Here is a 12046-nt window from a genome sequence, read left to right on the forward strand (position 1 = left end):
TTCGGCAAGGTGCGTGTGTGCATTTTTGGCAACGCGCTGCTGGACAGACGGCTGGAAGGACTGTGAGGCTGACGGCTATTGTGGAGGATGTGTGTGGTGATGTGCTGACCACGCGGAGGGGGGTGAATCGATACATCAACTGGCAGCAGCAGTCAAGCACCTGGAAGAAGGGCGTTTGCCAGCAGCTAGCGACGCACCGTTCTGCGTTGGTGCCAAGCAGAGAACCCCGGCACGGCGACTGTGAGTTATTTCTGAAGCATGTTTCAGAAGTGACCAGGTGGGATTCAAAGACTGTGGCTGGGCACTGCCCCTCTGCCCCTCCTGCAGAACCAGGGGGAGGGGGGGGGGGAAGCGCGTCCGTCTGCGGCACGAATTCGTAAACCACTCTCCAGCTGGGTTGGATATCACGGAGGAGCTGGTCTGTCTTGTCCTGCGGGGTGGTGTAAAGTTGATGACTTGGACAGGATAAGGTATCTCGACGTTGACTTGTCTTGGCGGTGAGGCGGGCGGCGTCGGGCTGGTGAACATCAAGGAAGATGAAAAGTCATGATCATGACGAGTTTCCCAGTTGCCACAACCGAGTGTTGATGTGGAAAAGAAGGTGTTCCGTCACACCGGCCCCTTTTCGGTGCGCAACTCCATCAGACTCTTGCTGAGATGGATGCCCATCAGGTCTTTGTCTTATTATTAGCCTGGGAAAGCGCAGTGGTGTGTAGCCGTTTCTGCCAAATATTCGTGATATCAGAGCTGCCGGCAAGCGAAACAAAGGACGACAATGTCCATGTGAGGCGTTCCTGATGTGGATTGAGCGCTGAGAGAGGACGATTCAGATGCAAATGATATGATTCATACTGTAATTCATCACGCTTCCATTTCCCTCGCCGCCTTTGCCGTATGAGCGCTGACTGTCGTGCAGATGTGTACAGTAAGGTAACAACAGTGGAGGTCCAACAAGTCGTCGGAATAATACCGAGCAACCCATGTCGAGGGCTGGGTAGCATCGTAATTAGCTGGGTATTTTTATGAACAGCAATTTGAAGGTCAGGCTAGGTCCAGATGGGCGAGCGACTCAGGCCCGCTGACAAGACAGCCTCGGCTCTGTGGCTCTGTGGCTCTGTGGCTCTCTCTCTTTCGCGCTCCCACAACCCGCAGCGCCATCCCGCATCCCGCAGCTCATGATGGCCAGTGCTTCTTGCTCTGGAGGAACACAAGAAATCCACGGCGACAAAGGATTGGCTCGAGATCCAACAGATCGGGCGCCACAAGAGATCGAGACAGCAGCTGCCCAATGCCTAATTACAGAGTCATGGGAGTTATGGGTTCTTCAACGGCTACTTAAGACATCCTGAAAGACAAGAAGAAGAAGAGAGGTCCGAGATCTACATCCCTAGCAATGAGCTTACCTTACCTGCCAAAAATATGTACGTACATATGATCGGTCGATAAGAGGCTGGTTGCCACTTTGAGCCCAGAACGACAGCCATGCTGAAGACTGCGCTCACGCCACCAGCATCATTTCCCAATGCTGCACCGGTGTGGCTTGTTTGGTCCCGGTCGTGCTTATGAAGACAGGTGTAGGAACAACAACAACAACAACAACAACAACGGCTGCTTAGTGGACTCCGTAGCTGCGGTTGAGCACGCGCTGGCTGACAACTCTCGAGCCTCTCTCTCTGTTCGGATCCCATCAACAACAAACATGAAGGGCTGCATCTCGGCCGGAGTCAGTGAGGGTCAGGGACGGCGAGTAGACAGTCTGGCAAATGCCAGGAAGCCGAACGCAGGCAGATGGCCCTGAGCTCGCAGGGCATGGACTTCCCGGCCACGACCCTGGCAACATTCATCGTGGGACCCGATTTTCCAACAAGGGGCAGCCTATCAACACACGAGCCCTCGAGTCGTCCACCTTTTTCTTGGCTTGATCTCGCTGAACCTCTGTTTACTAGAATCACGCCTCCCCGCCTCTCCTCCCACCAACACCCGCCGCCTCTTCAATCCCACCAGCTCTTGACCTTTTGGTGAGCCCGCGCCCAAGCCTGCTTGATGGGTGCCGTGCTGTGCGGTCCATTGCTGGCCTGGCTGCCCGGTGGTGGTGGTGGACTCCCGCTCTCACTCCCACTTCCCCTTTGGGCAGTCCATGCCCAGGTGGATCCATGGGCTGCCAGGACAAGGAAGGGAAGGCAAGGCAAGGGAAGACAGAGGCAGAGCAGGGTTGTCTGTCTGTTCCTCGCTCTCTCCCATTTCGTAGAGTCCACCCGGGGCCCCGCTACTGCAGCTGCTTGCCATTGGCACTTGGGCCCGTACCACACTGCGCATTTTAGCACCCTTTTCTCCCCTTGCCTGCGAGCCCACGCACCGATTGGCAGGCGCTGCACCGGGTCCCCCCCAAGCGAGCAAAGTGATTAAACCCCCAGGGTCGCCCACTCCCCTCCCCTCCGGCCCTCTCTCGCGATCTTTTTTCCAAGACTCTTTTTTTCCACATCTTCCCCCCCTCCCTTTTTCTTTTCCCCTTCTCTGGACAGTATCGCGGGAGCTTCCTTTTCCCCTTTCCCACTCTGTCTCCTGTCTACTTTATGCTTGGCTAGTCCTACCAGACCTGTCCAACGAACCACTCACATCTGTCTACACGTCCAGTCGCTCGCCCCCGTCTGATTCCCTTCGAGAGGCCCCAGAGGTAATCGACCTGCCCCGGACATCAGACATTCCGCGTCGCAGCCCCCCGCCCATCACCATCGCACGCACCCGCACCCGATAGCCGCCGATATTCTTGGGGATCTTTTGATTGGTTTCGTTTCGATAAACCACCCATTGTTTCCGAAGCCGTTGCCCTTCCGCTTAGGCCCGGCAAGCGCACGGCACCTCGATCCGCGAACAGCAAGCAAGCAAGCACCTCAAGCGAGGGGAATTGGGTTGGAATTATCCATCGTGTAGAAGAATTTCCTATGTCACGGGCTGGCCTCGGGAACCATCACATCTTTAAAATCACCACGGCATCGCACCTCGAAGGCAGCGCCTGAATTCGACCTGCGCCGGCATCATCATCATCATCATCACCACACGCATATACATATTATCGCGCCGACGGCCAAGCCAGTATCGTTTCTTTCCCTCTTCATCCGGGCACCCCCTGTTCGCAAAGCAACTGTGTTGTTCTTAGTCGACAGGCTTCCCACCCAAAATGTATTCACAGCAAAACGCGGCCATGCCCGCACCCCAAAAACCAGAGACCTTCATGTTGAGCTCGGAAGCCCAGCAAGCTCTCCCACACGATGCTCAGGTAGCTCTGCAGCAAGTTGATAACCGTGAGTGGTGATCCCGGATCAGCGCATCTGTCGCGCCACAAGCACTGACACAGTCTGCAGTTAAATACTTTCTTATTTCTGCGCCAGTTGACTGGCAAGCCGACCAGTACATTCGCCGCTTTCTTCTCCCAACGGGCGAGTACGTCTCCTGCGTTCTCTGGAACAACCTTTTCCACATCTCCGGCACCGATATCGTAAGATGTCTCTCGTTCCGCTTCCAGGCCTTTGGTCGTCCAGTAAAGAACTCCAAGAAGTTTGAGGAAGGCATCTTCTCGGATCTGCGAAATCTCAAGTCGGGAACCGATGCCTCGCTCGAGGAGCCCAAGAGCCCCTTTTTGGACTTTCTCTACAAGAACAACTGCATCAGGACACAAAAGAAGCAGAAGGTCTTTTACTGGTACAGCGTTCCCCACGACAGGCTTTTTCTCGATGCTCTCGAAAGAGACCTCAAGAGGGAAAAGATGGGCCAGGAAGCCACCACCGTCGCCGTCAGCGAGCCCGCGCTCTCGTTCCAGTACGACTCGTCGCAGTCGCTCTATGAGCAGCTCACCAAGGCTCAGCAGGCCAACTCTTCGTCTTTCAACAACGCCCAGCAAGTTTCTTTTTCTCAGTCCCAGTCCACCTCGCCGGTAATGCGCGCCATGGACTCGATGCCACCGCCACAGATGATCCCTCAGTCGATGGCCCCTTTGGCGGATGGGATGGACGCCATGGTCCCGTACGGAGCGATGACGATGGCGCCCTCGATGGCCCCCCAGCCAATGATCAAGCGCGAGCCTGAGTATCCCCGTGCTCAGTACAACCAGAACGGTGTCCCAATTGCCCAGACCCACCAAAGGCACGCTTCCATGCCCGCGTACGGTTTGGAATACTCTCCTGCGCCCTCATTTGTGTCTTCTCACTTTGAGGACTACAGCCAAAGGGGCATCTCCTTCGAGCCCTTGACGCCTCCTCAGCAGGCTCTCGGTATTCCCAACGAGCCCGCTTACATTGCCAACGAGGAGACCGGTCTCTACAGCGCTATCCCCGACCACATGAATGTTGGGCTCAACGGCATGATGCAGCTCCCACCATCAAACCTCGCTGGGCCATCGTTCTCTCGCCCGTACGCTGCGAACAACAGCTTCTCTGTGATCGAAGGATCGCCGACATACAAGCAGAGGAGACGGCGTTCATCCATTCCACCATCCCTGTCGGCCACCACTGCTGCGATTGCGACAGCGACCGCTGCTCATCGTCCTTCAGATCTGCGGAGATCCGTCTCTGCGTCCGTCGGTCCCGTTGCTGAGGGTGACGAGTCTGCGGATAACTCCCCACCGGGCTTGACCTACAGCAACTCTGCTATCTCTCTCAACAGCCAACATCACAGGGAAATGCTCGAAATGTCCCGCCACGGTACTCCCTTGTCGACAGTTGAGGGCAGCCCTGCGCTCAACCCCGTCAACCTTCAGCAAGATTTCTCGCCACTCAACGGTGATGAGCTCGGCCCTCTGAACGAGAGGCCAATGATGCAGGGTGCTCCCGGAGTCGTGCGCAGAGCCCGCTCTGCCACGGTCATGGAGCTCGGCCCCTATCCCCAAAAGTCTCATTCCTGCCCCATTCCCACATGCGGTCGTCTCTTCAAGAGATTAGAGCACCTCAAACGGTAAGACAGTGTTTTTTTTCTCAACATATCAGCGATGCAAAACCTCCCGTTGCGTTATCTAACCAAACAAACCTTCCAGACACGTGAGAACCCACACACAAGAAAGACCCTACATCTGCCCTTACTGCAGCAAAGCATTCTCCAGATCAGACAACCTAGCACAGTATGCCCCCATTCTTTCCTTCATGTATTTTTTCCTTTGTCAGTGGACAAGTGGGAAGAGCAGCAGCAAGTTGTGCAAGTGGCATACCAATACATGGAAAGATGGCCGAAGGACACATTTCACAGCACAAGCCTCCACGCCGACCACACTCACCAGGGGTATTTTGAAGCATGGACTAACAAGATGTCTCTCTGCAGGCACAAGCGCACTCATGATCGCGGTGACGGTGTTGATGGCAACTTCAGCTTGTCCGGCGAGGAGGAGGAGCAGTACTCTGGCGAGGACCAACTCGAGTCTCTCGATGACGCGTCGCCAACCTCGGAGAACGGCTACGTCGCCGGTTCCCTCGACTCGGCTCTTCACAACCACCAAAACCAAAACGCCATGCCACCATCGAGCGGGCCCAACATGCACCAAGCGCCACAGCAATACAACAGCCTTCAGACTCTCAGCATGCCCATGACGATAAGCCACCCTCAGGCCATCAACGCCGGCGGTATGATGTAAATGTTTGGAATGTGAAACTGTGTGGGATAGTGCTGTACAAAATATAAGGATCAAGGATGGAACTAGGAGTATTTGGAAGACTTTCTTGGCAGAAGAGCGGCATGATGGATCTTTTTTTTTCTTTTTTTTGGAATCGGCGGGACATTTTTTTTTCTTCACCATCTTCTTATCCGCACTTGTTTGCTGTCGGAGCCCATTTACAACCCACCTTGGCATTTTCTTCTTTTTTTTATTTATCTTTTTTTACATCATCTTTGCAAGGGAAGATCTTTCTTGGACACCGAAAAAGAGCGGTGTATCTTTTTTGTTATCATTTTTGTTTACAATTTTTTTTTGTTTTGGTCAAAAACCTTTTCACATTGATGATTGCAATCGACTGTTGATGCATTCACGAAGAATAGAGATGGGTGGTGGATTCTGGAAGGAATTTTATAGGGAGGAGGGTTTTTAGGAAGGAGGGAGGGAAACAACAATGGAAGGCAGAACGAGGCACACGCAAAACAAATAACACACAACTAAACTAACATTTTTATGTATATATATTGGAAGAGAGAGAGAGAGATTTGTTTTGTGGCTGTCTTGTCTGTTTTTTCCTTTTTGTTTTTCTCTTTTTTTCTTCTGGTTTGGTTTGGTTGTCTTTGTGTTGTTCTTTTGGTGTGTGAGGGAATTGGAGTTGAAAAATACCAGATGATGTCAGGAGAGTTGAGGAGTGGGGTGGGAGGCAGTTGAATTGGAATGATGATTTGAAGTAGACTTTTTTGCTCGAGTGAGTGACTTGGTGAATGTGATATGCTTTCTGGGTGTTTGCAATACCACCAAGCTCCCGATGCGAGGTGGGATTGCACAGAGAATTTTGGAGGAGACGATATTAGCAACGAGGCATCGGTATGTAACACGGTACATATCGATGTCGCTTCTGACTTGGTATCTTGAGGTGTAACATCTCACAGTAACACACATATCTTCCATGTCAAAGTGACACATCAAAAACCTATATCACGGTGTCCCAGTAACTCCCAACATGGGTGGACGTTTCCACAAACCCATGATGATCAACTTGCAAAGTATCAACATCAATGTTTGGACAACAACCATCCACATTAAGCAACCCCCAAGACCTATTCTACAGACCATATGATCTACACGCCCCAACCCGACCCAACCCAATCAACTACCGACGGCATAACACCACAAGATCTTGAGATGGCCCATCCTGCCCACCAGCCCCCATGACCACCAAGGCCAAAGTCCGACCAGCTGGGTAGAACAGGCGGTCCCTGGCGGCCGCTACAAGCACAACCCCAACGGGGAAATGTTCTAGATCCCTCCCCCCCCTCCCCCCCTGTGGCCCCGTGCCCGTCGTTCGTCGACCTCCTGGCTGGGGGCATGGCCGCTGCAACAGTCAACCTGCACAACATCCCCCCCCCTCCCGTGAACCAAAACCCAATCTGCTCAACCTCGAGTTCCAGTCCTTGTCCGCTTGCTTGTTGCTACACCCAAGACAACAAATCCCCCTTCGAACCTGAGCTGCATCATATCCCCTCTCCTCTCCCCACCCCTAACCCCCTTTCCATCCACAAATGCCGTGCCAGTAGGGGTATGGGTACGGTGTCAGGACTCAAGTTCGGGGTCGGGATATTGAACCTCTGTACAAACTATAAGCATGCATCCCCGAGGCCCAGCTCCAAAAAACATGTTTTGAAACAGGTCGGCCAAGGGGGGTGGGAAATCTCTGTTTCAAAATAGCAATCCAGATCTGAGTGCCGCCAAAGTGCATGCTTATCTCAGATAAGCCTTTCGAGAGCCTGGGTAGTATCCCCTTGTGGGGAGAGAGATACTTGCAGAATCAAAGTTGCCGTGCCCGTGAGATCCCATCAACCAACCCCAATCCAGATTCTCTTCCTTCGAGATGCAAATAACCCTGAGAGAGAGAGAGAAAGAAATCATCTCCTCCCCCCTCTCCCACCCCGTCCTCCTCCCCTCCTCGCAGGACCGGGTCTATTCAACACCTCCGCCTCCCTTGCACTAATCCTCAGCGTGGCCCCCTTCATCCTCCCCACCCCCGGTGCTCCCACCTCCCTTGGCTCCCCTCTCCCACCACCTCTCCTCCCCCTCGACGGTTTGCTCTTCTTCACCTCCCTCTCCAGCACAATCCCATTCTCCTTTGCCTCTTTTCTCCGTTTGGCCTCCTTCGCCGCGGCATGGCTCACAATCCCCTTCCTCATCGCCATGGGCATCTTAGCCTGACCCAAGATACTGTCCTTGGCCCCCAGCGCCTGGAATCTCATATCGGTAGTCTTCTTCGCGGTGCGCCCGGCGGCGAAGGCGCGCGTGTTGGCGGCGGTTTCTGCGGCGGCGCTGGACTGCCAGTGGGAGGCGTTGCCGCCGGCGGCGGAGAGGATGTGGGACTCGGCGATGAGGCGCTGGAGGGCGAGATCGTTCGCCAGAAAGGCGGCGCTGTCTTCGGCTTGGGACTCGTCGGCCTTTTTCTTTTTTGGGTTGGAGGTGTCGGACTGTGCCGCAGATGTGTGGCTTGGTGGACGGGAAGACTATTTTACCTCGTTGGTTAGTATTTGTGTAGTGAAGTGAATTGACAAAAGACGTACGAGGTAGGCTTTGAGCTCTTTTTTGCTCATGAGGGAGGTTATCGCGGTTGAGGAAGGGTCTTGACTATAGTCGACCACCTCTACGACGTGGGATTCTCCTTTTTCTTCCGAGTCTGCTACGCCTCTGGTTAGCACTTGGTGGTCTTGCCAAATGCGATTGTGACAGGTCGGCGTACCGTCTTCCTCTTCCTCTTCGCTAGAGACACCATCCCAGGATTCGGCATCGGATTCGTCGCTGTCAAAGTCGCTGTCGTCTTCTTCTTCTTCTTCGTCATCCTCATCCTCATCGCGGGCCTGTCTCTTGGATGGTGGAGCGGCGCATGGGGCGATGCCAGCGGGCATCTTGAATCGAGCTTCAAAGTGCCGTCTGAGGGCTTCTTGGGCGTCCACCACGTCCTCTTCGACGGGAGGCACCTTTCGTTTTCCTAGTGCGCTTGGCATTTTTGCGATTGAGATTTGTAAGGTGCGTGTTGGTGGTGAATTGCAAGGTGGGATGGGAGCTCTTGACCAAAAATTTCGGGGAGCTTTGCGGTAGCAGAACCTCGATGGCTTTCCTTATCTTATCTGTTACCATCTTTCGTACCATTTGCGTAAATTACACATTAACCACCGCAAATTGGATGAAATACCGTGTATTCACATCACCCCTCCAACAATTGCTCACCCACTCCCTCATCGTTTACTCACTCACTCACACACAAAAGCTACCCCGCCAAAACATTCACTCACCCACCCACCCCCTTTTTCACCCCCTGTTCCTCCCTCACCACCAACATGACCCGTTTCCGCCCCTGCATAGACCTCCACTCAGGCCAAGTCAAACAAATCGTCGGCGGCACCCTCGACTCCAAAACCACCTCCCTCCTCACCAACTTTATCTCCCCCCACCCCCCATCTTACTTCTCCAAGCTCTACAAAGAAAATGACCTCCACGGCGCCCACGTCATCATGCTCGGGCCCGGCAACCGCACAGCAGCCATCGAGTCCTTAGCCGCCTGGCCCAACAACCTCCAAATCGGCGGCGGCATCAACGAGACCAACGCCCAGGAGTGGATCAACCTCGGAGCCTCAAAAGTGATCATCACATCCTACCTCTTTCCCAACGGGACTTTCTCCCAGGAGAGACTAGACAAAGTCCTTGTTGCGCTTGGTGGGGACAAGGAGAAGCTGGTGATTGATCTGAGCTGCAGGAGGAAGGGCGAGGATAGGTGGTTTGTTGCCATGGATAAGTGGCAGACAATCACAGATATGGAGGTTTGTGAAGGTGAGTCTTCCTTCTCCATTTTTTCGGTACTGAATAGGCGGAAGGAACAATGGCAAAACTGACGGTGAGAAAAACAGAATCTATCAGACAGCTCGAGCCGTATTGCTCAGAGTTCCTCATCCACGCTGCCGACAACGAAGGCCTGCAGCGTGGCATTGACGAAAAGCTGGTGGAAAACCTGGCCAGGTGGTGCAGTATCCCCGTTACATACGCTGGCGGCGGTAGGAATCTGGATGATCTGGAGATGGTCAAGAAGCTCAGCAACGGGAAAGTGGACCTAACAATCGGCAGCGCCCTGGATTGCTTCGGCGGGAGCGGTGTCACGCTGCAAGAGTGCGTTGAATGGAATAAAAAGCAGTAAAAATGATGCAACAGGTGAAAAAATAAAAGAAGGGCATATTGTTCCCAATGCGTATTTTTGGCGCTAACAATGGACTTGAATAACTATTAATACTGTCCAACACGATCAAAGACTCTTGAGCTCCTTCTCCATAGTCTTCAGCTGCTCCCTAACCTTGGGGCAATAGTGCTTCTTCAAGAGCTCCCCTTCCCAGATCGTCGTGGCAAATGGATTGCTACCTTCGACCGTCTCAGCCAGAGGCTTAAATGTGCCGTCCATTTTCCTCTCTTCAGTATTCCAGAGCGCGTTGACCTTCCTGTTATGTGTGTGCACCACCTCAGCCAAAAGCCCAAGCATCGCCTGACACGACTTCTCCGGCAGCTGCAAAGCCACCGTCATGAGCTGCTTGGTGAAGGCGGCCAGACGGAGAGGCGGTACGGACCTGATGTTCCAGGGCGGAAGAAGCACACCGCTCAGGCAGCGCATGAGTAGGACTGTGGTCGTCTGCACGTTGATCCTGGTGTCCTTGCGATTACCTCCTGACTCGTCGTTCGGGTCAGAGAGATGGAGGGACTTGGCACCCAGCTCCAGATCAGGATTCACCGATAGGGGGAGAAGACCACGGTAAAGATGTGTGATAAAGTAGGAAAGGTCGAGGTGCAGGTCGGTGCGAGCGTTGTGGGCATCCTGGCCCTCGAGGAGCGCAAATGCTGTGATGGTGCACAGCAGGGATTCTCTGCTGGTGTCGCGGATGACTTCTTCCTCGTCGCCGTCCTCCGCCATCTGTTCATCCTCGTTTTCTTCCTCGGGCATCTCGCTGTAACGAATGAGCTGTTTCAGAGCTTCAAGAAGATCGCCAAAGAAATCCTGGTTGATAAGGTGAGCATATTGGGCCAACCCTTCCAGAACAGCTCCCATAAGGTGTGGCACCCGCTCTTTCAGAACTCTGAAATAGGTCGCGAAAACCATTTTCAGGGTCTCCGATTGCATCTTCTCTCTTTCTTCATGGCTGACCGCGGCATCTGCGTGAGCCATGACCTTTTCGGCTTCCTTTTGCTCCTTCATAAGCTTGCGGTCCTTCTTCGTCCGGAACTGCTTCTTCTGCTTGAGCTTCTTCCCGTTATACCCATCAGTGGGCCGATCGGCCCTATCTTGCGAGGCCTTGCCTGCAAACTCGCCCAGAAGACGAAGGTGAAGGAATGTGTTGAGTACACTCTCGTCAACGCGATATTCCTTGGCCCTCATCATCTTGCTGAGCAGAGACACAGCTTCCATGGATGCGTTTCCCTCCTCGTCCTCCTTGAAAAGAGTCTCGAGAGTCTCTCTACACTTGACAAAACCAGCATCAACCTTGCGAGTGCTCAGCTTCTTGACCAATATCCTCAGCAGATCGCCCCGAAAGTTGAAATGTGGTACCGAGTTGACTAGAGTGCAGGCGCAGTTGATCGCGATGGTGGAAATAGGCTGGCCGCGAGTGCTCGTTTCGGTTGATGGCGAAGCAGCGAAATAGGCAAGCTTTTTGATATACCCCTGATAACCCGTCACCAACGCCTGCTCGTATGTTCGCAGCCGCCTGACCTCCTTCGATAGCTTCTCACCAGCCTCCTCGGTAGAAGGTCTTATCCGGTAGCCTGGGATGACATCTTTGTACACCGTCATCTGCGTAACCATGCAGATCTTCTTGATGGCCATAATCTGGGAATCGCCAATCCTGGACATCGCCTTGAATGCACCGGGGTATTCTTCGGGGTCTTCGTTCAACTGTGTCGCGACCTTGGCGAGTTCTTCCTGTGCGCGTCGAATCTGCTCCTTCACCGGGATCTGGGGCTCCTCGGGGGCAGCCTCCTCTGCTTCTTCGGGTTCCGCATCTTCGTTGTCCTCGCCCTCGAGCCATTCGCTGTCGCTGGCCACAGAAGCGGCATCGTCCTCCTTCACAGTCCAAGTTCCTGCGGCAGTCCGGGAAGGCAGCCTCCCAGCCTCGGCGGCTGCCTTTCTTGCATCCTTCTTCTTGCCTTTCCGGGATCGTTCTTCGTAACTTTGTTCGAGATTCCAGTTGGCGGCGGTCTTGAAGAACTGCTTCTGGATTTTGCTGTCGTTTCCGTTCGATCCGTCGGCTGTCTCCCCAGTAGGGGAAACTCTTCTCCTCTTGGAGGGGCGTATGCTCAATGTTTCGGCCATCGCGCAAATCTAGACTGGAAGTTGGTGTGCTTTTGTTGAAT

At 53.7% G+C, this 12046-nt stretch overlaps 4 protein-coding genes across 4 annotated transcripts; 2 read left to right on the forward strand and 2 right to left on the reverse strand.

Annotated features, from left to right (window-relative positions):
- The first annotated feature begins 2054 nt into the window (after positions 1–2054).
- On the forward strand, positions 2055–6381 carry MST12 (Transcription factor mst12). Its single transcript, XM_062893034.1, has 4 exons — positions 2055–3302; positions 3363–4947; positions 5027–5110; positions 5308–6381. Exons 1-4 carry the CDS (start codon positions 3179–3181, stop codon positions 5615–5617), a joined length of 2103 nt encoding a protein of 700 aa, XP_062739145.1. The 5' UTR covers positions 2055–3178; the 3' UTR covers positions 5618–6381.
- A 968-nt stretch (positions 6382–7349) lies between these two features.
- On the reverse strand, positions 7350–8712 carry FAF1 (pre-rRNA processing and 40S ribosomal subunit assembly). The gene is made up of 3 exons (XM_062893033.1): positions 8400–8712; positions 8224–8339; positions 7350–8166 (listed from the first exon to the last, which is right to left on the reverse strand). Exons 1-3 carry the CDS (start codon positions 8662–8664, stop codon positions 7561–7563), a joined length of 987 nt encoding a protein of 328 aa, XP_062739146.1. The 5' UTR covers positions 8665–8712; the 3' UTR covers positions 7350–7560.
- On the forward strand, positions 8504–9951 carry HIS6 (Enzyme that catalyzes the fourth step in the histidine pathway). Its single transcript, XM_062893032.1, has 2 exons — positions 8504–9487; positions 9565–9951. The coding sequence occupies exons 1-2, from the start codon at positions 8998–9000 to the stop codon at positions 9846–9848; spliced, it is 774 nt and encodes a 257-aa protein (XP_062739147.1). The 5' UTR covers positions 8504–8997; the 3' UTR covers positions 9849–9951.
- A 2-nt stretch (positions 9952–9953) lies between these two features.
- QC762_701700 (uncharacterized protein) lies at positions 9954–12005 on the reverse strand (the record flags this gene model as incomplete). Its single annotated transcript, XM_062893031.1, has 1 exon — positions 9954–12005. The coding sequence occupies one exon, from the start codon at positions 12003–12005 to the stop codon at positions 9954–9956; it is 2052 nt and encodes a 683-aa protein (XP_062739148.1).
- Between the last annotated feature and the right edge of the window lie 41 nt (positions 12006–12046).

The sequence above is a fragment of the Podospora pseudocomata genome, chromosome 7, assembly GCF_035222375.1.
Source record: "Podospora pseudocomata strain CBS 415.72m chromosome 7, whole genome shotgun sequence".
Lineage (NCBI taxonomy): Eukaryota > Fungi > Ascomycota > Sordariomycetes > Sordariales > Podosporaceae > Podospora > Podospora pseudocomata.

What these genes read in the sequence shown, in the direction of transcription:
- HIS6 (XM_062893032.1), top strand. Translation starts at nt 8,998, where the DNA reads ATGACCCGTTTCCGCCCCTGCATAGACCTCCACTCAGGCCAAGTCAAA. An exon ending in AGATATGGAGGTTTGTGAAG is followed by an intron (nt 9,488 to 9,564) that starts GTGAGTCTTCCT and finishes TGAGAAAAACAG; the next exon opens with AATCTATCAGACAGCTCGAG.
- FAF1 (XM_062893033.1), bottom strand. Translation starts at nt 8,664, where the DNA reads ATGCCAAGCGCACTAGGAAAACGAAAGGTGCCTCCCGTCGAAGAGGAC. An exon ending in CGAAGAGGAAGAGGAAGACG is followed by an intron (nt 8,340 to 8,399) that starts GTACGCCGACCT and finishes CCAGAGGCGTAG; the next exon opens with CAGACTCGGAAGAAAAAGGA. An exon ending in AAGAGCTCAAAGCCTACCTC is followed by an intron (nt 8,167 to 8,223) that starts GTACGTCTTTTG and finishes GAGGTAAAATAG; the next exon opens with TCTTCCCGTCCACCAAGCCA.
- MST12 (XM_062893034.1), top strand. Translation starts at nt 3,179, where the DNA reads ATGTATTCACAGCAAAACGCGGCCATGCCCGCACCCCAAAAACCAGAG. An exon ending in TCTGCAGCAAGTTGATAACC is followed by an intron (nt 3,303 to 3,362) that starts GTGAGTGGTGAT and finishes CACAGTCTGCAG; the next exon opens with TTAAATACTTTCTTATTTCT. An exon ending in AGATTAGAGCACCTCAAACG is followed by an intron (nt 4,948 to 5,026) that starts GTAAGACAGTGT and finishes CAAACCTTCCAG; the next exon opens with ACACGTGAGAACCCACACAC.